Source organism: Lonchura striata, chromosome 10, assembly GCF_046129695.1.
Source record: "Lonchura striata isolate bLonStr1 chromosome 10, bLonStr1.mat, whole genome shotgun sequence".
In the NCBI taxonomy this organism is placed as follows: Eukaryota; Metazoa; Chordata; class Aves; order Passeriformes; family Estrildidae; genus Lonchura; species Lonchura striata.
In genome coordinates, this window is record NC_134612.1 from 15,106,406 (window position 1) to 15,127,769 (window position 21,364).

The 21,364-nt window shown below is 46.1% G+C and overlaps 1 protein-coding gene across 1 annotated transcript; it reads left to right on the forward strand.

The window, feature by feature from the left end:
* Positions 1-2: 2 nt before the first annotated feature.
* Positions 3-16,885, forward strand: LOC110473915 (D-beta-hydroxybutyrate dehydrogenase, mitochondrial). The gene is made up of 5 exons (XM_021536884.2): positions 3-116; positions 3,990-4,100; positions 9,381-9,522; positions 13,012-13,164; positions 14,708-16,885. Exons 1-5 carry the CDS (start codon positions 15-17, stop codon positions 15,187-15,189), a joined length of 990 nt encoding a protein of 329 aa, XP_021392559.2. The 5' UTR covers positions 3-14; the 3' UTR covers positions 15,190-16,885.
* The last annotated feature ends 4,479 nt before the right edge of the window (positions 16,886-21,364 follow it).

Consider the following 21,364-nt stretch of genomic DNA (forward strand, 5'->3'; position numbering starts at 1 on the left):
GATAGGCTGCGGCCATGCGGAGCGCCGCGGGGCTGCTGCTGGCGCTGGGCGCCGCGGGGGTGCTGCTCCTCCGCCTCCTCCTCCTGCTGCCTCGGCGCGCCCGCCGCGCCCTGCCCGTGAGTACCGCGGTGAGGGGCCGGGCTCGCCCCGCGGCAGAGCCCGCCGGACGCTCCCTGACGCCTAAAATGGCGCCGGGCCGTGTGGCCGGCCGGGCAGGGGCGCCGCAGGTGTCGAGGCCGGAGCGGCGCTGCCTGGGCCGGGCTGGAGGGGCCGGACAGGCGCTGTGAGGGGGCGAAGCGCCGAGCTGGGCACGGCCTGGGGCGATGAGGCCCCTGCGAGGCGCGGCCGGCCCGCTGCCCTCGGGCCCCGCGGTGTGGCGGCTGCTCCCCCCCAGCAGTGCTTCCCTCGGAGGGGGAACATGTTAATGTAATCATAGAATGGCTTCTGTTGGGAGGGACCTTAAAGATCATGCTGTTCCAACCCCTTCCCATGTACAGGGACACCTTCCATTAGACCAGGTTGCTCAGAGCCCTCTCCACCTTGGCCCTTGAATACCTCCAGGGATGGAGCATCCATCCCAGCTTATCTGGGCAACCTGTGCCAGGGCCTCAGCACCCTCACGGTGAAGATTTTTTCCCTAACATCTTATCTAAACCTACTCTCAATTTACTCTCAATCCCTTGTCCTGTCACTACATGCTCCTGTAAATGGTTTCTCCGCAGATAGTAGAAGGCCACAATTAGGTCACCCAAAGCCTTTTCCAGGCTGAACAATCTAAATTCTCTCAGCCTTGTCTTACAGGAGAGATGTTCCATCCCTTGACCATCTTGGTGGCCTCCTCTGGATGCCCTCCAACAGGTTAATGTTCTTCCTGTGCTGGGAGACTGAAGCTGAATGCAGCACTGCAGGTGGGGTCTCACCAGAGTGGAGAGAATCACCTCCTTTGACCTGCTGTCTGTGATGCTTTGGATGCCCAGGATATGACTTGCTCTCTGAGCCAATGTTTTTGCTTCAGGACCTCCAGCTCAGTCCTTCCCCCCAGAATGGCCAGATAACAGCTGTAGTCTCATTGCAGCCTCCCACTTCACTCCTCCATCCACTCTGCTTCTCTTACTTTCCCTATCTGTGTTCCACTTGAGAAAATATCTTCCCTTTAGTGAATATTTTCAGTTCTTTTTCCTGGGATTGAAAACCTCAACTTTCCCAACCCTGGAAAAAGGAACAAGCCAAGTTTACTTTGTAGCTTAAAATCAATCTGTTTGATAACATTAGGGAATGGTCAGGAGAGCCACAAATGGGAATGAGATTAAAAAAATAAAAAATCCCAAACAAGTGGCATATAAGAAAAAAATAAATTCTAGGTAAGCATCGCATATTCCCACATTGTCTAGAGAGGCAGGCTATAAAAGTAGCTTCAATTTCTTCAGTCTCTTCTGCAGTAAATATATAATTCTGATAAATCACCTGCATTAGTAAAATAAATTATACTATTTAATAAACTGGCCGTGTCCCAGTAGGAAATGCGGTGTACATTTGAGCTGACTGCAGGTTAAAATGAAGCTGCTGTGCTAGGGCTGCCTGAGCTGTGGGGAATAGTGTTGTGGATCACACAGCAAGCACAGAGAGTGTTACTGTGTTCACATGCCACAGCAGCACTTCTGGTACAAGGAGTTACTCTGTGCTCTTAGCAGATCCCAGGCACACTGTCCCAGGCACCCTGTCAGCACTGGAGTGCTGTCTCCCATGCAGTATTTGCAGGGAGCACTGTATGACCCCGAGTGAAGGAGGCAACTGAAGTTCCTCAGAATGCTCATTAAAGTCACTGTGCTGATAACTGGTCCTCTCTGCCTGTCCCAGCATCCTGTCAAATTAAGCAGCAGATTGGCCTTCTCAAACTTCAGGAACAGGCCCATTAAGCCTTATCTTAGGACTTTCAAAAGATAGGGGTGATTGGGCTTTTCTGTGTTCAGAAGTTTTTCTAGCATAGGATCCCTATGGCTGGGGGTTGATCCCTGCTGTCATCCCTGGGAGCTCTGTCCATCAGGCATGGCACAAGCAGGCACAGGTACAGGTGTGAGATCCAGTACATCCCCTGGGGTTTTGTATGCTCCTTGGTGCTGCTGGGGCCTCTGTTATGTACCATGTATATAACAGTTTTATATGTGTTTTATTACCAGCAATTAGGGTTATAGCAAATAACAATCACAAGATCCTTTCAGACTGTAAGTTGTCCCTCACTTTCCTCACTATTAGAGGCAGAATAGAGGATTTTTAAACCTAATTTCTGTCTACATTTTGGTTGTGTTTTTGGGCATTTATTTTTAAGGAGCTAATGCTGGTTGAGAATTGAGTATCTTCTTTGTTTGCCTGATCTGTGTTCTGGAAGTGATTACAGTTGCCTATTTCCTGCACACTTCCTGCTCTTTTGGGAAGTCCTTTGCCTTCAAGATTCAGAGGCAAAGGCTCTAGGGAGGTGGGAGAAAGAGAAAAAAAAAGTCAAATCCTTTCTTTTTCCACAGGCCAGATTGCTGAGTTATTGCAGGAGGTGACCTTGACAACTTCTGTGATCTGGTTAATGTTTGATTTTCATCTCTCTTGGAGTTGTGTCACTCCAAATTGAATTCAGACTGAGCACTGTATATTTAATTCTCAGTCATCTTTTGTCCTTTAGTTGTAGCTATCTTTAGACCTTTAATAGAGCTAGTCTGTACCTGGGTGCTCTTTGTCTGAGTATAGGTTATAGCATAATGTTAATGTGGGTGTTTGTATTACAAATGCAGGATAGTCTTTTGATCAGTTTTTGTTTCAGCTTCAGATCTTAACTCTCCTTTGAGAGCAGTTACTTCAACATGAGTTATAGGACAGGCTGTAGCTTTATTTGCATATTGTTTTCTGCTGAGGCTCACCTGAGTTTGTCCAGTAATGGTCTGATCACTATCACTCTGCTATCATTCTTTATTGCTGCTTCACTACACTACATGTCAGCAAAGCAAGAGATGAGGGAGCACTGGTGATTGACCCGTTTCTCTCTGAAAACGTGGCTGGACCGCCAGTGCAATTCATACATAAATATGTTCATATTCCAGCCATTGTGCATACAGTAACAGGCAATGTTAGCCGCTGGTATCTCCAGAGAGATCTAACTGACCTCACTTCCTTATTGCATCCTCTGGATTTTTATTGCTGTATCACGTTATTGCCTCATAGATATAGTTTCAGTTTGGAGCGCTGTGCAGCACAGCAGCTGGCAGCCTTCTAGCTGAGTTGTTAGTTCATTGCTTCACACCTGTGGTGAGGAAATGACTTTCAAGCAAAGACAGAGGGTGAATGGGCAGTGTTTTGCTATAGCTTCTCTTCAGGATTTGGGATTCTGCTTTAATATCTATCTCAAGCCTGTTGTGTCATACCAGATGGAATATCTAATCTTCTTTCCCAATTTACCTGTCAGTCAAATGATAATAATTATGTAGGAGAGAACTGTAGGATTTGATAAGTTGTTCTTAAGACTGCAGAGTTTCAGAAGGAAGCTCTAACCTGTAGTCACATTCCTGTGTGCTAAAATACAGCCTGCAAAGTGCTGCATAGCGAGTGGGAGTAGGTGGGGAACAGACAGCAGCTAAAAGAGCTGCTGTACAGTTCAAGCCAGTGACATCCTGCCATTTGGATGTTCTCTATGCTGCTTTTTCTTACTATGAACTGGTAATCATTAACATCTTTTGAAATGTTTCTGTTTTGCTTTGGCCACTGATACTTGAAATAGTTACTGTTCCAGCTCAGGTATCAAGGCAATACAAATTGTTACAAACCAGCGACTGAATAAATTTATGATTTCGAAGTAGTTGGGAGGTGGTTGTGTTTGTGCACGCAAGTGGAATTGTACCTGCCCTGGCTGCAGGACTGCAAGTGGCTCCTGTGCTGTGGGGCAGGGGGGTGGTGGTGCCTGCATTGCAATATCTGATGGTGTCCTATGACTGTCTTTCCTCACACAGGCTGAAGGGAAGGCGGTGCTAATAACAGGCTGTGACAAAGGTTTTGGACACGCGTTGGCAAAATGCCTTCATGCAAAGGGATTTACTGTTTTTGCTGGATGCTTGCTCATGGTGAGTGGTGAAATTGATCAAAATTTTTCTGATTAGAGAAAATGCTTCTCCAATCAAAGCATCTTCATTTGCAGCCTCCCTTTTCCGTGGTTCAAGAACTGAGAGAGGTGCAGTGGGCAGGGATTGTTATATCTTCCATATCTTCATCTCCCTGTTATATCTTGTACCTCATTCCTTTAATTATGAGCTCTTTAGGGCAGGGCTCGTCTGCACATCTGTATAGTAGCTTGTACAATGTGGCACTGTTCACTGCTGGAAGCCTCTCAGAAATATCACAACACCATAAATCTGATAGACCAAGATTGTTGTGGCACTGTGGCTTTCTGTCTTCCATAGCATCCCTGTTGCTGTCTTTCACAATGTCAGTTTTTGTGGACACCATCCCCAAACTCATCTCCAAGATGCCTCTTCTGCATTATTAAGGTTCTGTTACCTAAATGTCTTGCAAATGTGCTTCTGCAGCTTCTGTACAAGCTGTTCAGTTTATGGATGGCTGAATAAACAAATTTGTCATACATTTCTGACATCTTTAGGTCTCACTTCCTGTCATGTGTGTTTAGCAGGTGGCATCACTTGTAAGAGATAAGTTTAGACACACTCAATCTGAAGTGGTTGTAGACTCCTCATTCCAGTCCCTGCTCATGCAAAGGACTTACAACTTAGTGTTGTGAAGCTCTTTTTATAAACTGGGCTGGCTCCACTTCTGTCTCAGCTGGGATTTTACCTTTCCTATGCATTTTTGCTGTATTGCTAGTCAAAACTCTGACTAGCAATGTCAGGTGATTTCTGACCTGAACTGTTCAAAATCAGTTAATGGTCACTTATTTCTTCATTTGAAGATGACCACATCAGCACAGGTGCTCAAGGGCATGATGACTACAGATTTTTGAGTACTGTGGAAGGTGAGAACAAACAAGGGTGGCCCTTCTCTGCCTTTGTGATCGTGGCAGACATTATGTTCTTCCACAACACCAGAAGGGAAAGCTATTGTCAGCTGACATATTGTGTAACTTGAGAGCAAGAGAGTCCTGTTGGATTATTGCCACTGTTTGGAAATTTCCATAAGGAGCCTCTGTAATTCCTTCAGTAATCATGTCATTTGCTGCTTTGGGATGCCTGTCTCAGTGCTGATGGCAAGTCAGGCATTTTGCAGAGCAGCAGATGTAGGGAATGGAAAGGAAAGGGAAAATAGGGTGGCTGAGGGGGCTGTTTGGAAGGCTCATGTTAGTGTGGAGCAGAGAGGAACAAGCTCTGTTGAAACCCCATAAGGAAACGAAATGCTCCTGAAGTGAGGCCTATTTGCTTGTTTGCTTCATTGCTTGTGAGCTGCTGTAGGTTCCAGCAGGGTCAGAGCAGGTATGGGGGCAGTTGTCATGAAGCAGATGCCAGGCTCTTAGTTCACACCTAGTCGGTCCATCACCACTTATATGCTTTTATACAGAGAATTAAAGGATCCCTGATGTACTACACCACCACAGACAGCTCTTGTATTAAATACAGCATAATAGACTGTGAGGTGCATCAGGAGTTTCTTCATGATCAGATAGTCAAATATAAAGTTACAGAAATAAAAAGAATATTGCACGCAGGCTGGGATAGAACTGGAAAGGATCAAATGGAAAAGGGATTACAATAAGCAAGGGCAAGTAAGTCCACTGAGAATGTTTCTGTTAATATATTAGGATTAAGATGGAAAAATCACACAGATATAGATTATGAAATAACCTTACAAGTAGAAACTACAGGAAAATATTAAATAATAATTGTTTTATTTTCTTTGATCTTACTGAAAAAAAAAAAATTGTGTGTGCCTACTGCCAGCAGTTATCATGAGGACTGTAGGCAAGAAAAGGTAAAGAACAAGGGATGTTTATATAAATTAATGTGCTCAAGTTCATCAGGCCTGATGAAATATACTTAAGGGCATTTAGAGGATGAGCCATTGTGATTTCTGCCCCATGGGTGATATTTTCAAGAGCACTGGAGGCCAGGGGATTCCCAGAACCCTGGAAGAGGACAGATATTGTACTTCCCAAGGGAGATAGACCTCTGGAATTGCCAGCCAGGCAGCTCACCTTCAGTGCACTCGATGCAATTGCCACACACTGCCCTGTCAGTTTTACAGATGACTGCATCATAGTGTGATGTACCCTGCCTGTATAAATTTACTGGGAACAAACTGTGCTGTGTCAATCTAATCTCATTTTGGCTAAGCAGCAGAGTGGCTAAAGGAGAGGGAATAAATGTATCCTGAGTGTTTTATCACAGTTTGTTACAGTCCCTCATGAGCAAACTCATCCTCTAAGTGACTGCTGTTTAGTCCCAGGACGATATCCTTGGCAGTACCGCCCGGGAGAGAGTTTGCGCTCAAAAAAAAAATATGTGCAGAACTATGTAGAGAACATTATAGGCCTTTTGGGGAACAGGGTTGCACATGATCCTGACAGGTCAGATGGAGCCTGAAATCAATTATGTGGAATCCAGCAATGACAAGCAGGAGGTGTTCCGCTCAGGAAGCGCAGGAAGGCAGCGGGGATTGGCAGCAGGATGGGAAGGAACTGGCGCATATGGAGCAAGGCAGCTGCATCCATGGGAGTTCAGCATTGTTCATGGCTTCCTGCTTCCCCCTGACATCTCACTGCAGGGAAAAAAAGCCATGGCTGTGTCTGTGTCTGGCTCTCCACTAATGAGCATCTGTGTGATCTGCCTCTCCTCAGCACCACTGCACTGGGATCCTCCAAACCAGAGCAGGGGAGAGGAGTAAAGAAGGGAAGGGGAGGCAGCCAAAAGCTGGAGCAAGTTTCCTCAGCTGGGTAGAGAGGGTTTGTGGAGCTGCTGGGCCTCTCAGCCAGGAGCAGCCCCTGCTAGGCACAGGGTGGGGTGGGCAGGCAGAGCCTGCAGGGCTGCGAAGGCAGGATAACCAGGGGATAGGAGATAGCTGGGAGGAAGCCACACAGTCCTGTTGAAGGCCTGTGGAGAGAACTTGGGCAGCAGGCTGGGCTGGAGCATGATGGCTTTCAACTCTTATGGAACTGGGAAAGGGAAGCTGTGGAAGGGGAAGATTCTCAGAGAGAACAAAAATCAGACAGCAAAAGGAAGTGGAGAGAGGCTTTGCAGAAGCAGTTGGGCCATTGCTGCCAGTACCTCATTTGCTTTGTGCTGCTGTGTGGCTCCGGCTGGTGAAGATCGTGAAAATCATCCCTGCAAGGACAGTCCAGCTGCTCCCATGGGAACTGCTCCAGATGTTATGCCAGCCAATAAATCTACCATGTAAAAAACAAGGAGGAAGCACTGTGTGGTACCTAACAAGGAATGACTTAAAGCCCCTGAAGACCACAGACCATAAGCCTATGTTCACTTGCTTCCATAAAAATCTGTAGCTGCTTCATTTGTGAAGAGGTGTTCTGGACAAAATAATTAAGCACTTTGTTTTACAGTTAAATAGTAGCTAAGGTGGTGTCTGCAGCTATGAAAAGTGGTCTCAATTGATATTGCATGTTGAAGTCAGTCTTCCGAAATCAATATGTTTTGTCAATCATGAGTAAATTTGTAGCTGGGAAGGTAACTTTGCAGATAGAGTTGTATTGGTGATAGGGGAAAATTAATTTCCATATGAATAATACAAACAATTTTTACTGGATTTTTAAGTTGCCAGTCTATGACTTTGTTTCTCAAAAAGCAAATATTGTTTATTTTATAAGTATTATGCAAGAATAGAGAAAAAATGCAGGGAAAGGTCTTTTCCGTGCTCAAATGTCAATTGGCACTTGCATGCAGATATAGTTATGGCTTTGTTTTATATAGATACAATAAATCTCCCTCTTTACAACCTGAATTAGCTCCACTTTATTCACTGTTAAGTAGTGGAAATTTGCTTTATAAAACTTGGTGAAATGCAGGAGCATCTTCCAGAAATATAGTGAGGCATCATACAACCCTCATCTGTTTCAAAGAGAGTATAATATTTTGGTGGCCGTGTTGTTGACTACTTGTAACACCACTTTGAGATTGTTTTCATGCTAGATAAGAGGGCCAACACTGCCCGTCACCACATTTGATGTGCATTAGAAAAGCGTCAGACTTTGTTTGCTGTTCCTGTTGTACTGGGAAGGAAGTCAATTGTGAAATGACATGCAGCCATGGGGCCAAGAACTCATTCCTACTATTGTCATAATGCCAGTGTAACTATATATTGATTTTTAAGAGAGCTGCCCTGTTTTGCTCATGTTTGTGATGGACTTCAGCTCTTTTCCTTCATTATGTGTCATTGTTCAGTGGAGTGAAGGTGGAGATGAGATGTTGTATGCTATATGAATTAAATAGTCTGAAATATTTATAAAAAACTAAGCAGTTATGTGTTTTTTTATATCTGCCTGGCTGCAGAGGCTGCTGAGCAGGTGACTGTGGGTGGGTTGTTCGCCTTGTTTGCCCTTGTGCTGTGGGAGTTGGTATCAAGTGATAAAGGAAGAATGGCAGCCAGGCATGGTGACTCACCAATTCATAACTTCTTCCTCCCTAATGAGGCAGAGCTTGTGATTCAGGGAATAGTTTTGTGAATTAAATCTCAAGCCTACTGTAGAACTGTGTAGCTAATCTGTGCTTTTTTCACTTTTATTTGTTATTTGCTACCTGAGCAAGGCTCTAAGGCTTAGACAGCAATCTTGTTTACATTTGACTAAAAAACAAAAACAAAAACAAAAACAAACCACCACAGTAGTAACAGAATCTCTATTGATAGCAGTGGGATGGGGAGAAAGAAAGGAAAAGGGTGGAAAAGAAAGCAGAGCCATGAAGTTCTTATTGCCTATAGAGTGCAAAAACAAAAAAACAAAAAGATTTCTTCTTTGCCAGAATCTGCTTTCATGCCTCATGTCTGTAATTGTGCTACTGTGTAGCAGATCTTCACTGAGCAGGTATTCCTGTACATCTGATTCCAATTTCTGTACAAGTTATATTACCTGTAGAGCACAGAGACGGAGGAGTGGAGAGTCATCCATGGTTCTCCCTGGCTGGCACAGTATTTCAGCATGTTAGGGATGTGAAACCCATCATGAGGAGCCAAGAGCAAAGTGGGCTTTGTGGTGCTTCAGGGCACTGGGTCACTGATGCAGTTCTGGAAGTGGTGCTGGAGGGAAAGGTGCATGTCTGTGCACCAAGTTTACACCTGTGTGTGCAGTGTCAGTAGCTTCTGTTTCCTGTCCTTGTGAATATGCCTGGCCCCAAGCTGCATTGCTGTTCTTGGTCCATCTTAGTGGGACACCCTTCTGTTCTGCTGAACAGGATGAAAATGGAGATGGAGCCAGGGAGCTGAGGAACATGAAGTCTGACCGGATGAAAGTGCTGCAGATGGACGTGTGCAGTGACCAGGAGGTGGCTCAGGCCGTGGATTTTGTGAAGAGTACCCTGAAGGAGCCAGAAGAAGGTATGTAGAGATCTTTTGCTCACAGAGCAGGCCATGCATTGACCAGGTCTTTTGCTCTGTGCACCATCAAAAGAAGTTTAACAAGCCTGAAGGTGTGTGACAGTGTGTGGCTGGCAGTCAGGCCATGCTGTACCCAGGTCAGTGAGGACAATTGTCTTGCTATTGATGTGGCAGCCACATGGAAAGAGACCAAGACTGGCTGGAGGATTGGGCTTTAATGCTACATCCCATAAAAAGCCATGAATGGCAGCGAGCCCACAAGTGTCTGTGTCTTTGTCCTTGAATGTCTGCGGAGGGCATAGAAGAGCCAGAGCTTGATCCCTTCCTTGCACTCCTGCTGCATATGATCCTAGCTCATGCAGACCTTGCAAGTGACCCTACTAATGAAGAGGTGATGGGCCCTGGCTGCTTACTGCTGCTGTCCCCTCTGCTGTATGTGTACAACTGAGTGCTGAGCTGGAGCACAGATTTGAACTGCCTCCAAACCTGGATTAGTCTTCAGTCAGATCAATCCATGTTTTCAGTTTGCCATGCAACATCCCAGAGGTGATGTGAAGTGGAATCCAGAGTAGGCTTGTCATAGATGACCTTAATCCACATGTCACCTTAAGAATTAGTCCAACTCATGGATCCCAAAGCAAGTCAAGGGAAATAAGAGTCCCATCTTTCCTTCTTAGAAGTGCTTTGGCTGTGGAATGTGAGTTTATGGTCAGAGTCTGATGTGACACCACCTGACTTCTTTAATGTGATGAGGCAAGACTTCTTGCCCTTCACAGGCTTTTCTGCAGCCTCTGTGCCAGTAGCAAGCTGGCCAGCAGCTGTATACACAGGTGGAAGGTGAACTGAAGTTTGACATCTGTGGCTTCAGGACTTCAGGGTTGTGACTTGTGGGTGGTTGGTCATCTTGAGGCTTGGATGAATCTGCCATGGCACCGGTTTTGTTCACAGCAAGTATGAAGCTAGTAAATAACAACAGCTCTAATCTTCACACAAATTATGTGAGCACACCTTTCCTTCTAAAACAAGCATATGAAATGTAACTGAGTAATGTACAAGCTCTGATCCCACACATGTTCTCTCTGCATGATTTTTCTTCCTACACAATCACCCAGCCCTCATCATGCTTTTCACAGCTTCTTAAGCTTTTCCTGAAGAGCCCAGCAACAGCAGCGGTAGCAGAAAGCCTTTTCCCACTGAGTGAAAGCTTGGAAGGGAGCAGCTCTGTTGCTTCTATAAATGCAGCAGTGTTTGCGAAACCGTGTGTGTTCAGGGACAGAGAAGTCTTGCATCCCTGATCAGCAAGTTGGACTGGTTCCTCCTGTAGCTGTTTGCCTCAGCACCGTGTGCAAAGCAACAAAGACTTCTTTTTAGGCCCGTTGGTGTGACTGAGGTTTGAGACTTTCCAATAAAAAGTGCTCAATAAGTTGGCACTGGAACATAGAGACTATTGAGACTGAGGTGTCTTGCACAGAGGTGTGGTTGCACACTGAATGTGGCCCCAGAGGAGCTAGTGCAGAACAGGTTTTGGGCTGTACAGTTCTTTATACCTCTTCTCCCTATGCTGTGTACATAAGGCTGAACTCTTTTCATAGGAGTGCCCATTTGCTTTTGGTCTCATGCAGTTCCCACTGTATTGTTGATCCTGGAGACATAATAGTGATACAGCTGTGCTCAATAAACACACTGCTGTCCAGAAAACAGCCCAGTGACTGGGCTCCCCTTAGCACTTCATTCTGTTTGTAACGTGCCCTGATCTGTGAGCAATGGAATTCCAACAACAAACTATGGCAAATGATTCAGGGACGTTCATGAGAACTAACATCACAACCCAGGAAATGGGAAATTGTTGTACAGAAATTTACAGGAATTTGTAAGTAATACTATGCAGAGGTCAGTTTGTGATTGATAAATCCCTGCCAAATTTTCTCAGCATGTTGTTTGTTAGTGGTGAAATTACTCTGAAATTACAAAGGGATCCCATTCAGGCTGAGATGCTCTGCTGAATGCAGATCAGTGTGAATTTCAGTCATCTTGACTCACTAAAACTAGAGCTTCAGTAGGTGAGGCAGGAATAGGCTGCTGTACACAGCTGTTCAACAGCCTTCAGGGAGAACAACCTTAGCTGGGAATGGGGCAGGGTTACCAGAGCCCATGTGAGAGCCCAGAGTCAGTCTGCCAAGGGCATGTTGATGTCTTTAAATACAGCAGGAGGATAAAATCCATTGCACATTGGCAGAATATTGCAATTTGCTTATAGGACTATGTTTGGTAAAATACATGGTTACTATCTGACTGAATCAATACAGGGTAGAAGTTAAAAGACTTTCATGCATCAGAGTAGGGAAGCTATGGAGCAGAGGCAGGGCAAATAGCCCAAAAATTTCTGAGAGAGAGCTTGATAACTTTTATCAACAGGGTGGCATGACATTGGTGCTTTTGATAGCAATATTGGAGCTCCCTGGACATGAAGACTTCTTCTTAGCCCTGTGTTAGTTCTTGGTAAAATGAAGGTCCTGGAGTGGAAAGGAGCCCCAACTCAACTGAGTCTAATGCAGCCGCAGGAGTCCAGCCTTGACTCCAACACAGTGAAAGATAACCATGGTGTATGGCAGGACATCTAATGAGGAGCAACTCTATTGTCTTGTTCCAGCTCCTCTGTTTGTTCCTTGCGCACTTTACAGCTGCATAGTCCCATGCTTCAATAAACCCATGAAGGATGGATTCAGCCCTACTAACGTTTGCCACTGGGAGTCCTGCAGTAATCGCTTTGAAGGATCAAGTCCTTGCTGACCTACTAATTCCTGACATGTAAAGGTCTCATTACAGAAGCTCTTGGGAAGTGCAGTCAACTTAATTTTGACTGGACTGTATGTTCAAAAGACATGAATTTTTAAATTCTAGTAGTTGTTAGGGTTGGTTGTAAGTTTGCTAACTCCTGATAAAGTTAGGGTTGAGGGAAACCAAATACTTGGACTAAAACACAGCAACTGTTAATCAGGCCATGAATGTACAGATCAATACTGTGCACACTCCAAAACAGTGAGCCAGAGTTGTGAAGGGGATTGAGAAATAAAAAATACCTGTTTTCTTTCCTTTTTTTTTCCCTCCTAATTGTGGGAGAAAGTCTAGCCCCTTCCAAATTGCAAGATTCAATATAAAGTCAGTGAGTGGAGACAAATCTGTGATCAAGAGGAGGCTTAAAAGAGAGTCAGCCAGATGCAGCTTTATAAAGGCCTGGAAGAGCATTTGACTGTACAGGAGATGGTCTACAGGCAATACTTGTGTGGCCCCATGACTTTCCTTGATGATCCAAACAAGCCCCTGGTGTAGGAAGACCGTATTTCATCTCCTTGCTGGATTTTTCTCTACAGCTTATTTAGATGAAAGTCCCCAGTTTTTTGTTAAGATTTTAAGTTACTGTGAACAATGAAAGTGTTTTCTCTGTGACAGTCTTCTTTGTCCCACTCTTACTCATGTGTTTGTTGGCAGGTCTGTGGGGCCTAGTGAACAACGCTGGCATCTCAACCTTCGGCGAGGTGGAATTTGCAAGTTTAGACAACTACAAGAAGGTGGCAGAGGTCAACCTATGGGGCACTGTGAGGGTGACAAAAGCTTTCCTGCCCCTCATTCGCAGAGCTAAAGGTACATGCTGGGCAGTGTGGTAAGGCTCAGAGCTTTTGTAGCACAGCAAAGAGATGTAGCTAGAAATCCAGGCTGTACTTGAGGGAATGCCTGTGCAGTCCAAGGAGGGTTTCTGAGGATGCCATGTAAGCATTTGGTAGTACAGGCTATTCTTGGTGCAGGCCAAGCACCTACACAGCAGGTGCTATCTTAAACATCCAAGATATCAGAGATCTTTGTGCAGTGCTGGCAGATGTCAATGGACAAGATAATCCAGAGCCCACAGAGTGGTCATGTTTGGATAACTGAATCTTCTCCCTTCATGTCATTCCATTCACAGGTGACTTCAAGTAGTGACAGAATAAATAGGAGTCAATGACAGCCATTTCAGATATCTTACAAAACAATGGTATTATAAAACTCTTTGTTTTATATTGAAAAAAGATATGTATGAGCAGAACTCTTAAGAGCTTCTTTAATTAGCATGTGTGGGAATGATGGTACAGGTGTATGTTCTGTGAGGACAAAAGGGGGCTATATTGAGAAGATTGCTCAGATGCCATTCCCAGACAGCAATTAACCACCAAACAAACTCTATCTCACTACAAAAAGCATCTTACCCATCAGGTCAGCAGGTGGATCTCACAGTCCCTCTAATTTACACTTAGGTCTAGAATGAGACAGCAGAGCTGTCCACTTGTTTCTCAGCTGTAATTTTGAGCTGCAGAAGGATGTTATGCTCCATGGCTGTGAAAATCCTCTCTACAAAAATAGCTGGTGGAATTTCAAGGGTTGGTTTGTAAGTGTATCTGAAACCATAGTGCACATGTCTTGTCTTGGATGAAGGCTGAGACATGCACAGAGGGCATGTCTCACTGCTGTCACTGCCCTGAGGCAGTGGCCCGAGGGCTGTCACAGGCTGTTGGCAGGAATTAGGACAATTGCTCTCCACTGCTCCATGAACAGCAGCACAGCAAATCTCCTCTTGTTTTTCCCAGGAATGGCCACTGTAGAGACTTGTGGCTGACCATCTGGGTGAGGGAGTTGTGCTGCTCATGCTGCAGGTACAAAGAAATCTCTACTCATCCTCTGCCATCCACCTCAGGTCTAAAAGTACACATGTGTGTTAGGTAGATGAGCTGTCAAGCTTGCAGAAAGAACCAGAACACTTGTATGGTATCACACAGAATTGTGAGATTTCGGCTCATGACACTCTAGGCTGGCAGCTTGAGCCCTTCTCTAGCAAGATACATGGATGAGGCACACTCCTGAGGACACACAGCTAGCAGTCTCAAAGATCATGGTACTTTCCCTACCTGGAAATTAGGAGGGAAATATCTTGTGTGCTTTGTAAATTCTTTGATGCAGAGGTAGGCATATGCACCATCCCCTGGAGAACAGGGGTTGGCCTTGCTTGAGGCAGGAGAGAAAAGCTCTGTGATGGGATGAGTATTCAGGATTCGGATTTTAGAAATCAACATCATCCAAATAAGTCCCCTTGTACTGGGGTGTTCCGGCTGCTGCTTCTGCGGCTCATCCTCTCTCCCTGATCTTTTCTCTCTAGGCCGTGTGGTGAATATCACGAGCATGTTGGGACGCATGGTGAGTCCATCTCGCTCCTGCTACTGCGTGTCCAAGTTTGGGGTGGCAGCGTTCTCCGACTGCCTGAGGCAGGAGATGTACCGCTGGGGCGTCCGCGTCATCCTCATCGAGCCCAGCAACTTCGTGGCAGCCACCGGCATCCTGACGGCCGCCGGCATCGACAGGCAGGCCGAGGCTCTGTGGAGTGGCGCCACCGACATGGTGCGGGAGGACTACGGCAGCGAGTACTTCACTCAGCACGTGGCCACGATGAAGTCCTTCGTGAACAGTGGCCTGAAGGACATGTCTCTGGTCTTGAATGACATCACCGAAGCACTCACGTCCGCGTGCCCAAAGAACCGCTACAACCCCATGGAGACCTACTGGTGGGTGAGGCTGCAGGTGATGACCCACCTGCCCACAGCCATTGCCGACTGGCTTTACATCCCTGGAGCCACCCTGTAAACAAGCATCCTCCGGGCACCTCTCCAGGGCTCCTACTCACACACAGGCTAGGGCTGACCTCTGCACTCCTTTCTGCTGTCTCCCCTGGAGATTCATATGCTTCCACTTTGATTTATGACTTCAAGTCGTGTGTTGTGGAATGCCAGAACAGCATGGTTTTTTGGTTCTTTTTTTTCCCCTCGTTTTTGTTGTTTGTATTTCTTGGCTGTGCTGATTGAAGTTGAAAGGTGTTTTCCTTTTAACTATGGAGGAAGCAGAGGAAGGTAAATATAATAGGTCAAATATGTGGCTAGTGTAATTAGGTCAGCAGATAAATTTGGCTTATTAATGGGCTCTTGCTTTTTCTTACAAGGACAAACTATTTGCTATTAGCAAATAGCAGAGCAAAGCTGTTGCTATGAGATGGCTTGAAGGGAGAAACTAAAATGGGAAACAAAAGCAGAGTTTTCCATTTGGTTGAAAATGGGTCAGTCACAGCCTTCCATTATTTTCCTGGTACTGCCAAGAAGGTCTGCTGTGCTGTGACTGTCTGCTCTTTCCAGAGAAACAGCAACACTGCCTCTAAACAGCCTCATTACCTAGCTGCAAAGAAAGTTTCTTCCCTCCCAGCACTGTGGCCAGGAGGTGCCAGACTGGGCACATGATGGCCAGTGAAAAGCTCTGCTAATAGTGAGGTCTGAGCCATCTCTCAGCGGCCCTTCTCCACCTGCTGCTGCTGAGTTTTGTGGGACAGGGTTTAAGCTGATGTAACAAACAAATTTGGCTTCTCAGACTATGACCTTATGTGCCTGAACTACTCAACTGTGATACAGACATTGTCCAGCCATCCCCCTGTTTTCCTCTGGCTGGTGAGGGAGATGCTGTTGGCTTTTATAAATCATTTTTTCATTTATCCTCTGCATTTGGACAGTGATGGGGCACTGTGCAGCTAGTGTGGCCTGACTATGAGCTCTGGAAGGATGCTTTAAGGGACACATTTCCTATTTTTAATATTGCACAATGAAATCTCCATGTCACACAATCATCTTCTCAATCTACCTCTTGATAGCTGATATGATATATCTTGCCCAGTGTCCTGAAGGGTCTCTTGTGTTGGCCGTATGCAGGATTTTGATAATGTTTTCCAAGTGCCATGTCCCTGCCATGTCCCATTCCCTGTATTCCAGTGGTGACCACTGGTGGAGTAGCCAGCAAGCTGCAGGTGCTGCTGGCCAGGCTGGGACCTGAGCCTCTTACTTTTGGGGACCAGTTTTCCTTCCACTCTTTTCCCTTATGTGAGATTAAGTGGCTGTGAAAAGAGCTTATTGATTGCTCTTTCTTCATCTGTGTCTTCTAACTCTGACTTGGAAACTGTGCCTTAAACTTTTTGTATGCCACTATCTGCAAATTCTTGGAGTCTGCATGCAGCCGTGAATGCTGAGATGCCTTCAGGAGGAAAGCAGGTTTCCCTTGGAGATGCTGTCGAGGCAGCTTGTCTTACAAGTAACAACTGCTAGGAATACTGCTGTGCAGTTTGTGTCTTTTCCAGATCATCTGCACATGGCGATTTCCTGGGATTTGGGACCTGGAAGGATCCCACTGAACTGCAGCCTAAACAGTAATCACTTCTACTCTCTGCACTGTGAAATGTGATTAATGTTAAGTAGCTCTGATTTGCACAGAGAGAAAAATAAACTCTTAAGATTTTTAAAGCATATGTCTCTGGCTCCAGTGCTCATTTCTACATTTGTTTTCCCACCTCTTTTGAATCTGAGGTTGGGATTTAATTAGGTTCAGTAATTACGGAGGTGGTTTAATAATAACAATTAACAATGTTTCAGCAGGTAGTGGAACTGTGGAGTCTCAGTGAGAACTGCCTGGAGCAGAATGGGCAGCATGGCCCATTTCCTCAGCACAAGGCAGTTAGAGAGGCCTCTCTGCAAACACAGGCACCATCATTGTTTGTATTTTGTGTGGTTTCCCTCGAAGGAGATAGTTTAGAGCAGTGCTGTGCATTATTCATTGCCTCAGCACTCTTCGTGTAACTAATCCAAGGGCTCCAGCTGCCTGCTAATAAAGATTAGCTCCTCTCACAGACAGAACAGAGACTGGCAAACCAAGAAGTGTCCCAGGCCATGCAAGGACCTCATAGTTGAGCCAGGGTTAGAATTTCACAGCATGTGAGCCCCAGTCCCTTCCTCTGCCCCCTGAGAAGTGCTTAGGAGGGCTGTTAGTGCCTGATCTGGTTTCTGCCTGGGAGGGGAGCTTTGGGTGTCTGGGGGCGAGAGGAGTACATGTTTCATGCCACAGAGTTACACTAATATGGCATTGAGGGCAGATTTTTGTTATGCTGGTAACAGAGGGAAGAAATATAAATTCCAGTTGACCTTCAAAGTCAGAGGACAAAAGAGAGAAGTTCAGTGAAATCTCATGGAAGTCCACCCTCATTGCTGCTGTGGTATCCTACAAGGAATTATGCTGCCAAAGCTTGCCATGGCTTTTTTTTCAAGCACCAGCTGCTGAGGCTGTGGCACTGTCCTACCTTTTTCTGCATGTTTCTCACAATGCTTTGGAAGGCAGTGATGATCCAGCTCCTCAGTGCACCCCTTAGCCTTTGTGAAATAATCCTGGTTTTCCCTTCAGATCAAGAGGTTCTCTGTGATGGCACTAGGAACCAAGAGGTGGTCAGTCCTCTGCATGCTGTGTTTGCTGTGATTCACCTTAGCACAGCAAGGAGCCTTCTGGGGTTTCCCAAGCAATCACTTCAAGTTTAGATTATCCAAATCACTTCAGATTGTGTGATTCTTTGACCAAAACCCAAGCCCTAAACCAGTGTCAAGTCTCAGTGCATGTTGCAGATCTCAAGGCATCTGTGGTTCCTGACTTAGCTCCAATATGAAACATCCACTAGCAGCAATGGCAAAGAGTTTATTGAGGGTGAAGGGAATAAAGATTGTCTCTAAAAGCCAAGAGAAACCAAATGTCTCTTCTGAAGGCAAGAGCTGCAGAAGAAGTGGTTCAGGAAAGTTGTAGCAAGTTCCTATGGAGATCCTTCATTGACAGTCCTGTGTTCACCTCTTCAAAGAGCTACACAGAGGATGGGAATCTAAACTTCTTCTGGGCATCATAAGTCTTCACTACTGTCAAGGGTGGCCAATGACTTAGGTTTGCTGTTCTGATGTGGCTGTAGATCTCAAGCAGCTGTGGAGCTGTCCAGGAGGCTGCTGTACCAAGTGTGGTGCTCCTAAGAACTACTCTTGACATGCTGATGGGAAAGACCCAGCATTGGGACAAATATGTGGGCAGTGAGATGGGATTGCTCCTAGATAATGTTAATCATCATGGTATTTCTGTGTACCACTTTCTTCCCAAGTAGTAGCACCTGTAGGTGCTGTCTGGTTACAGAGCACTAGTGAAAAACCACAGCACAAGGCATGCCAGAATGTTATCAAAGTGAGTGCTCTCCTTGAGCCCAAGATTATGGATATTCCTGTTTCTGGACAGATGATGCCTATGACTGACTTGTGAATTGGCATTTTTTGCTAGTTAACAGTTGGAATGAAGTTGATAAGTGTTAGGAGAAAGCTTAGAATTTGAGAAGCACTTCTTGCACATCTGGCTTTGAACTTGTAGCTGAGAAACTGTCTACTGCCAGAAATGTTCTTGGGAAAAGGAGGCCCGTGATGGCAGTGCTTTCACACACAGCAGTGCCCTGAAACCAGGATGGGAGATTATTCAGCACAGCTCTCTCTGACCCAGGTCAGGGTCTTACTTCTGCTTCTGGTGGCCTCTCCCCTGCTCCAAAAAGTCTCTGTGGGGTTACTGTCAACCAGGCAGACTGTTTCCCCCAGGGCTTCTCCTCTTCCTTGAGAAAAAAAAAAAAAAAAAAAGAAAAAAAAAAGAAGAAAAAAAAAAAAGAAGAAAAAAAAAGAAAAAAAAACAAAAAAAACAAACAAACAAAAAAAATACCAAAAAAAAAACCCCATCAGGCTAAAGCTCTTCACAACAGCCAAAAGAGGTGAGAAGGGCTGCTGAGGTCCTGCCTTGCACAGGGAGGTGCTGGCTCAGCCCTCTGCCAGTGGCCAGGGCAGTGCCTGGGCGTGGGACTTTTGCAGGCTTTGGGCTTTCTGCAGCACCCAGCTCTGCAACACTGCCACCCAGCGCACCTGCACACAGGAGGCTTCTCAGCCTTTTGGAGACTTGAAGCCCTCACAAACCCAGGATGGCTTTATTTTCCTAGTTTAAAGACCCCCCCCCCCTTAAACATGCTGATGCAGTGTAAATAGCAACAGCAGCACCTGTGCTTTTGGCTGGGGTTTTGAAACACAAGATTGCAGCTTCTTGTGTAACCACAATACTGAAAATGTGTTAGAAACAAACCCAAAGCAGTATCAGCAGGTTTCTCAGCCAGCAGCCTGAGCCCTGGGGATTGGAGAGATGCTACAAATAGAGAATTTGTAACAGAGCCAGCTCTACCTTCAGGGCCTGGCCTGGAGCCAGATACAGTTAATTCATTCTCAGCAGCATTGGAAGGTCCACAGGGATGTTACTGATACAGCCCTATCATTCTCTCCCCTGGTGCTCTTCGAGGCAACAGTAGACCTGTGTTTTCACCTCAAAATACTGATAAATAATACCTCAGCCCTGATAGCAGCTTATCAGAAGGCACAAAGCAGCTGTGTGTGCAGGTCTCCTGCAGCATCCAGTGCCTTCTCCTGTGGTGTCTTGCAGGGAAGAGCCTCCAGAGCCCTTGGCAGGATGGCTGGCAGCATCATCCTGACGATGCTGAAGGCAGCACTTGGTGAGCCAGGGTTCAGTGCACTTCTCACGGCATGGTGCAGTGAACATGCCATAATTCACTGCCTGCAGGGCAGCTTAATCTGGTACCCTGAGGGTGCTTTGTCTCACAACACGTTTTTCCAAAAGAACAGTGACAGAAGGGGTCTCTGCCCACCCCCTTGGTGTGGGTGTGCACTATTGCTTTCCTCTGCCCTTACAGAGAAGCTGATTGTGTTTTAGCCTCATATGTATGGCCAGGGGTTTATTCCACAGACAGCGTGGCACAAGGTTGTCCATCCCCCTGAGCACAGCCCTGGTATGAAAACTCTTGTGCAGGACCTAGCAGATGATGGTGAGAAGGGCAGTGGAGTTTCCCAGTTGTTTCCAGCTCCAGCACACAGATGGAACAGATCTGGTCACCTGAGATCTTCCTTCACTGTGCTTCACTGTGCTGAATTACTTTTTGCGGTAGAATAATAAACGTAGTGACTCCAGTCTTCTGCATGAAGGCTGCTACAAGTGGCTTTTAAAGTCCTCTGAATTGTTAGAGCTGCAGAAAGGAAGGTGCCAGGGCTGAGGGCAGGCATTAACACCATTGTGCTGCTCTTAAGCAAGCACCAAGGTTAACCATCACCCCACAGGCACCTTGCCCAGGGACCTTGAACAGCAACCTGGGGCGAAAACTCTGCACGGTCTATTACTGCACACCAGAGCAATTGTGCTCCCAGGGGTGTGGGTGACCTTGTGGGGTCAAGTGCTGTAGAAGAAGTCATTTTCCTGGTCAGACTTTAACCAGGGTTACTATGACAATCAGTCAGCAGGCTGTCCTGGTGTCTCCTTCCTGGTTTCTGCTCGCTCAGAGGTGTTGAAGCATACAGAGCACAGCAAAGCACCTTCCCTTTCCAGCTCTAATGAGAGGCAACAATTGCTCCAGGAAGCATGACTAAGGAGGGAGCTGTTGGGAGAGGGAATGCACCCTGGTAAGGCCCCATAGCTCCATCACTTACTGCAGGGAGGGATGTGTCAGTCCCTGTGTCCCACTGGAGACATCCAGTGGGTGTCTGGAGTATGGCTGCACAGCTTCCCTCCCTGTGGAAAGCTGTGCAGGTACTTAGCCTGGCAGCCCTCCAAAGAAATGAGGATCAAGTAAGTACTCTAATACAGCTGAGGTGCACTTTGATAATGAGGAAGTGCCTGCAGAAAACCTGCCTAGGGACTCAGAAAAGGCTTCAAGGTAGCAGTGGCCATCTTTAAAGAGGGTGAAATAGTGTGGTGGCTTGGCTGTTGGCACAAGGTGGCTTTGAAGAGCTGCAGGACAGTCATCCAGTGGGTGCAGGGGTCTGTCCATCCCAACAAGGGACTCCAGCACTGAGTCTTCTCAGGGCCAGCACTGGTGTGGGGATGGAGCCAGTGCTTT

Excerpts from the sequence above, each read along its gene's own strand:
- LOC110473915 (XM_021536884.2), top strand. The coding sequence starts at position 15 with ATGCGGAGCGCCGCGGGGCTGCTGCTGGCGCTGGGCGCCGCGGGGGTG. Across the intron at positions 4,101-9,380 it reads TTGCTGGATGCTTGCTCATG|GATGAAAATGGAGATGGAGC; the intron begins GTGAGTGGTGAA and ends TCTGCTGAACAG. Across the intron at positions 9,523-13,011 it reads CCTGAAGGAGCCAGAAGAAG|GTCTGTGGGGCCTAGTGAAC; the intron begins GTATGTAGAGAT and ends GTTTGTTGGCAG.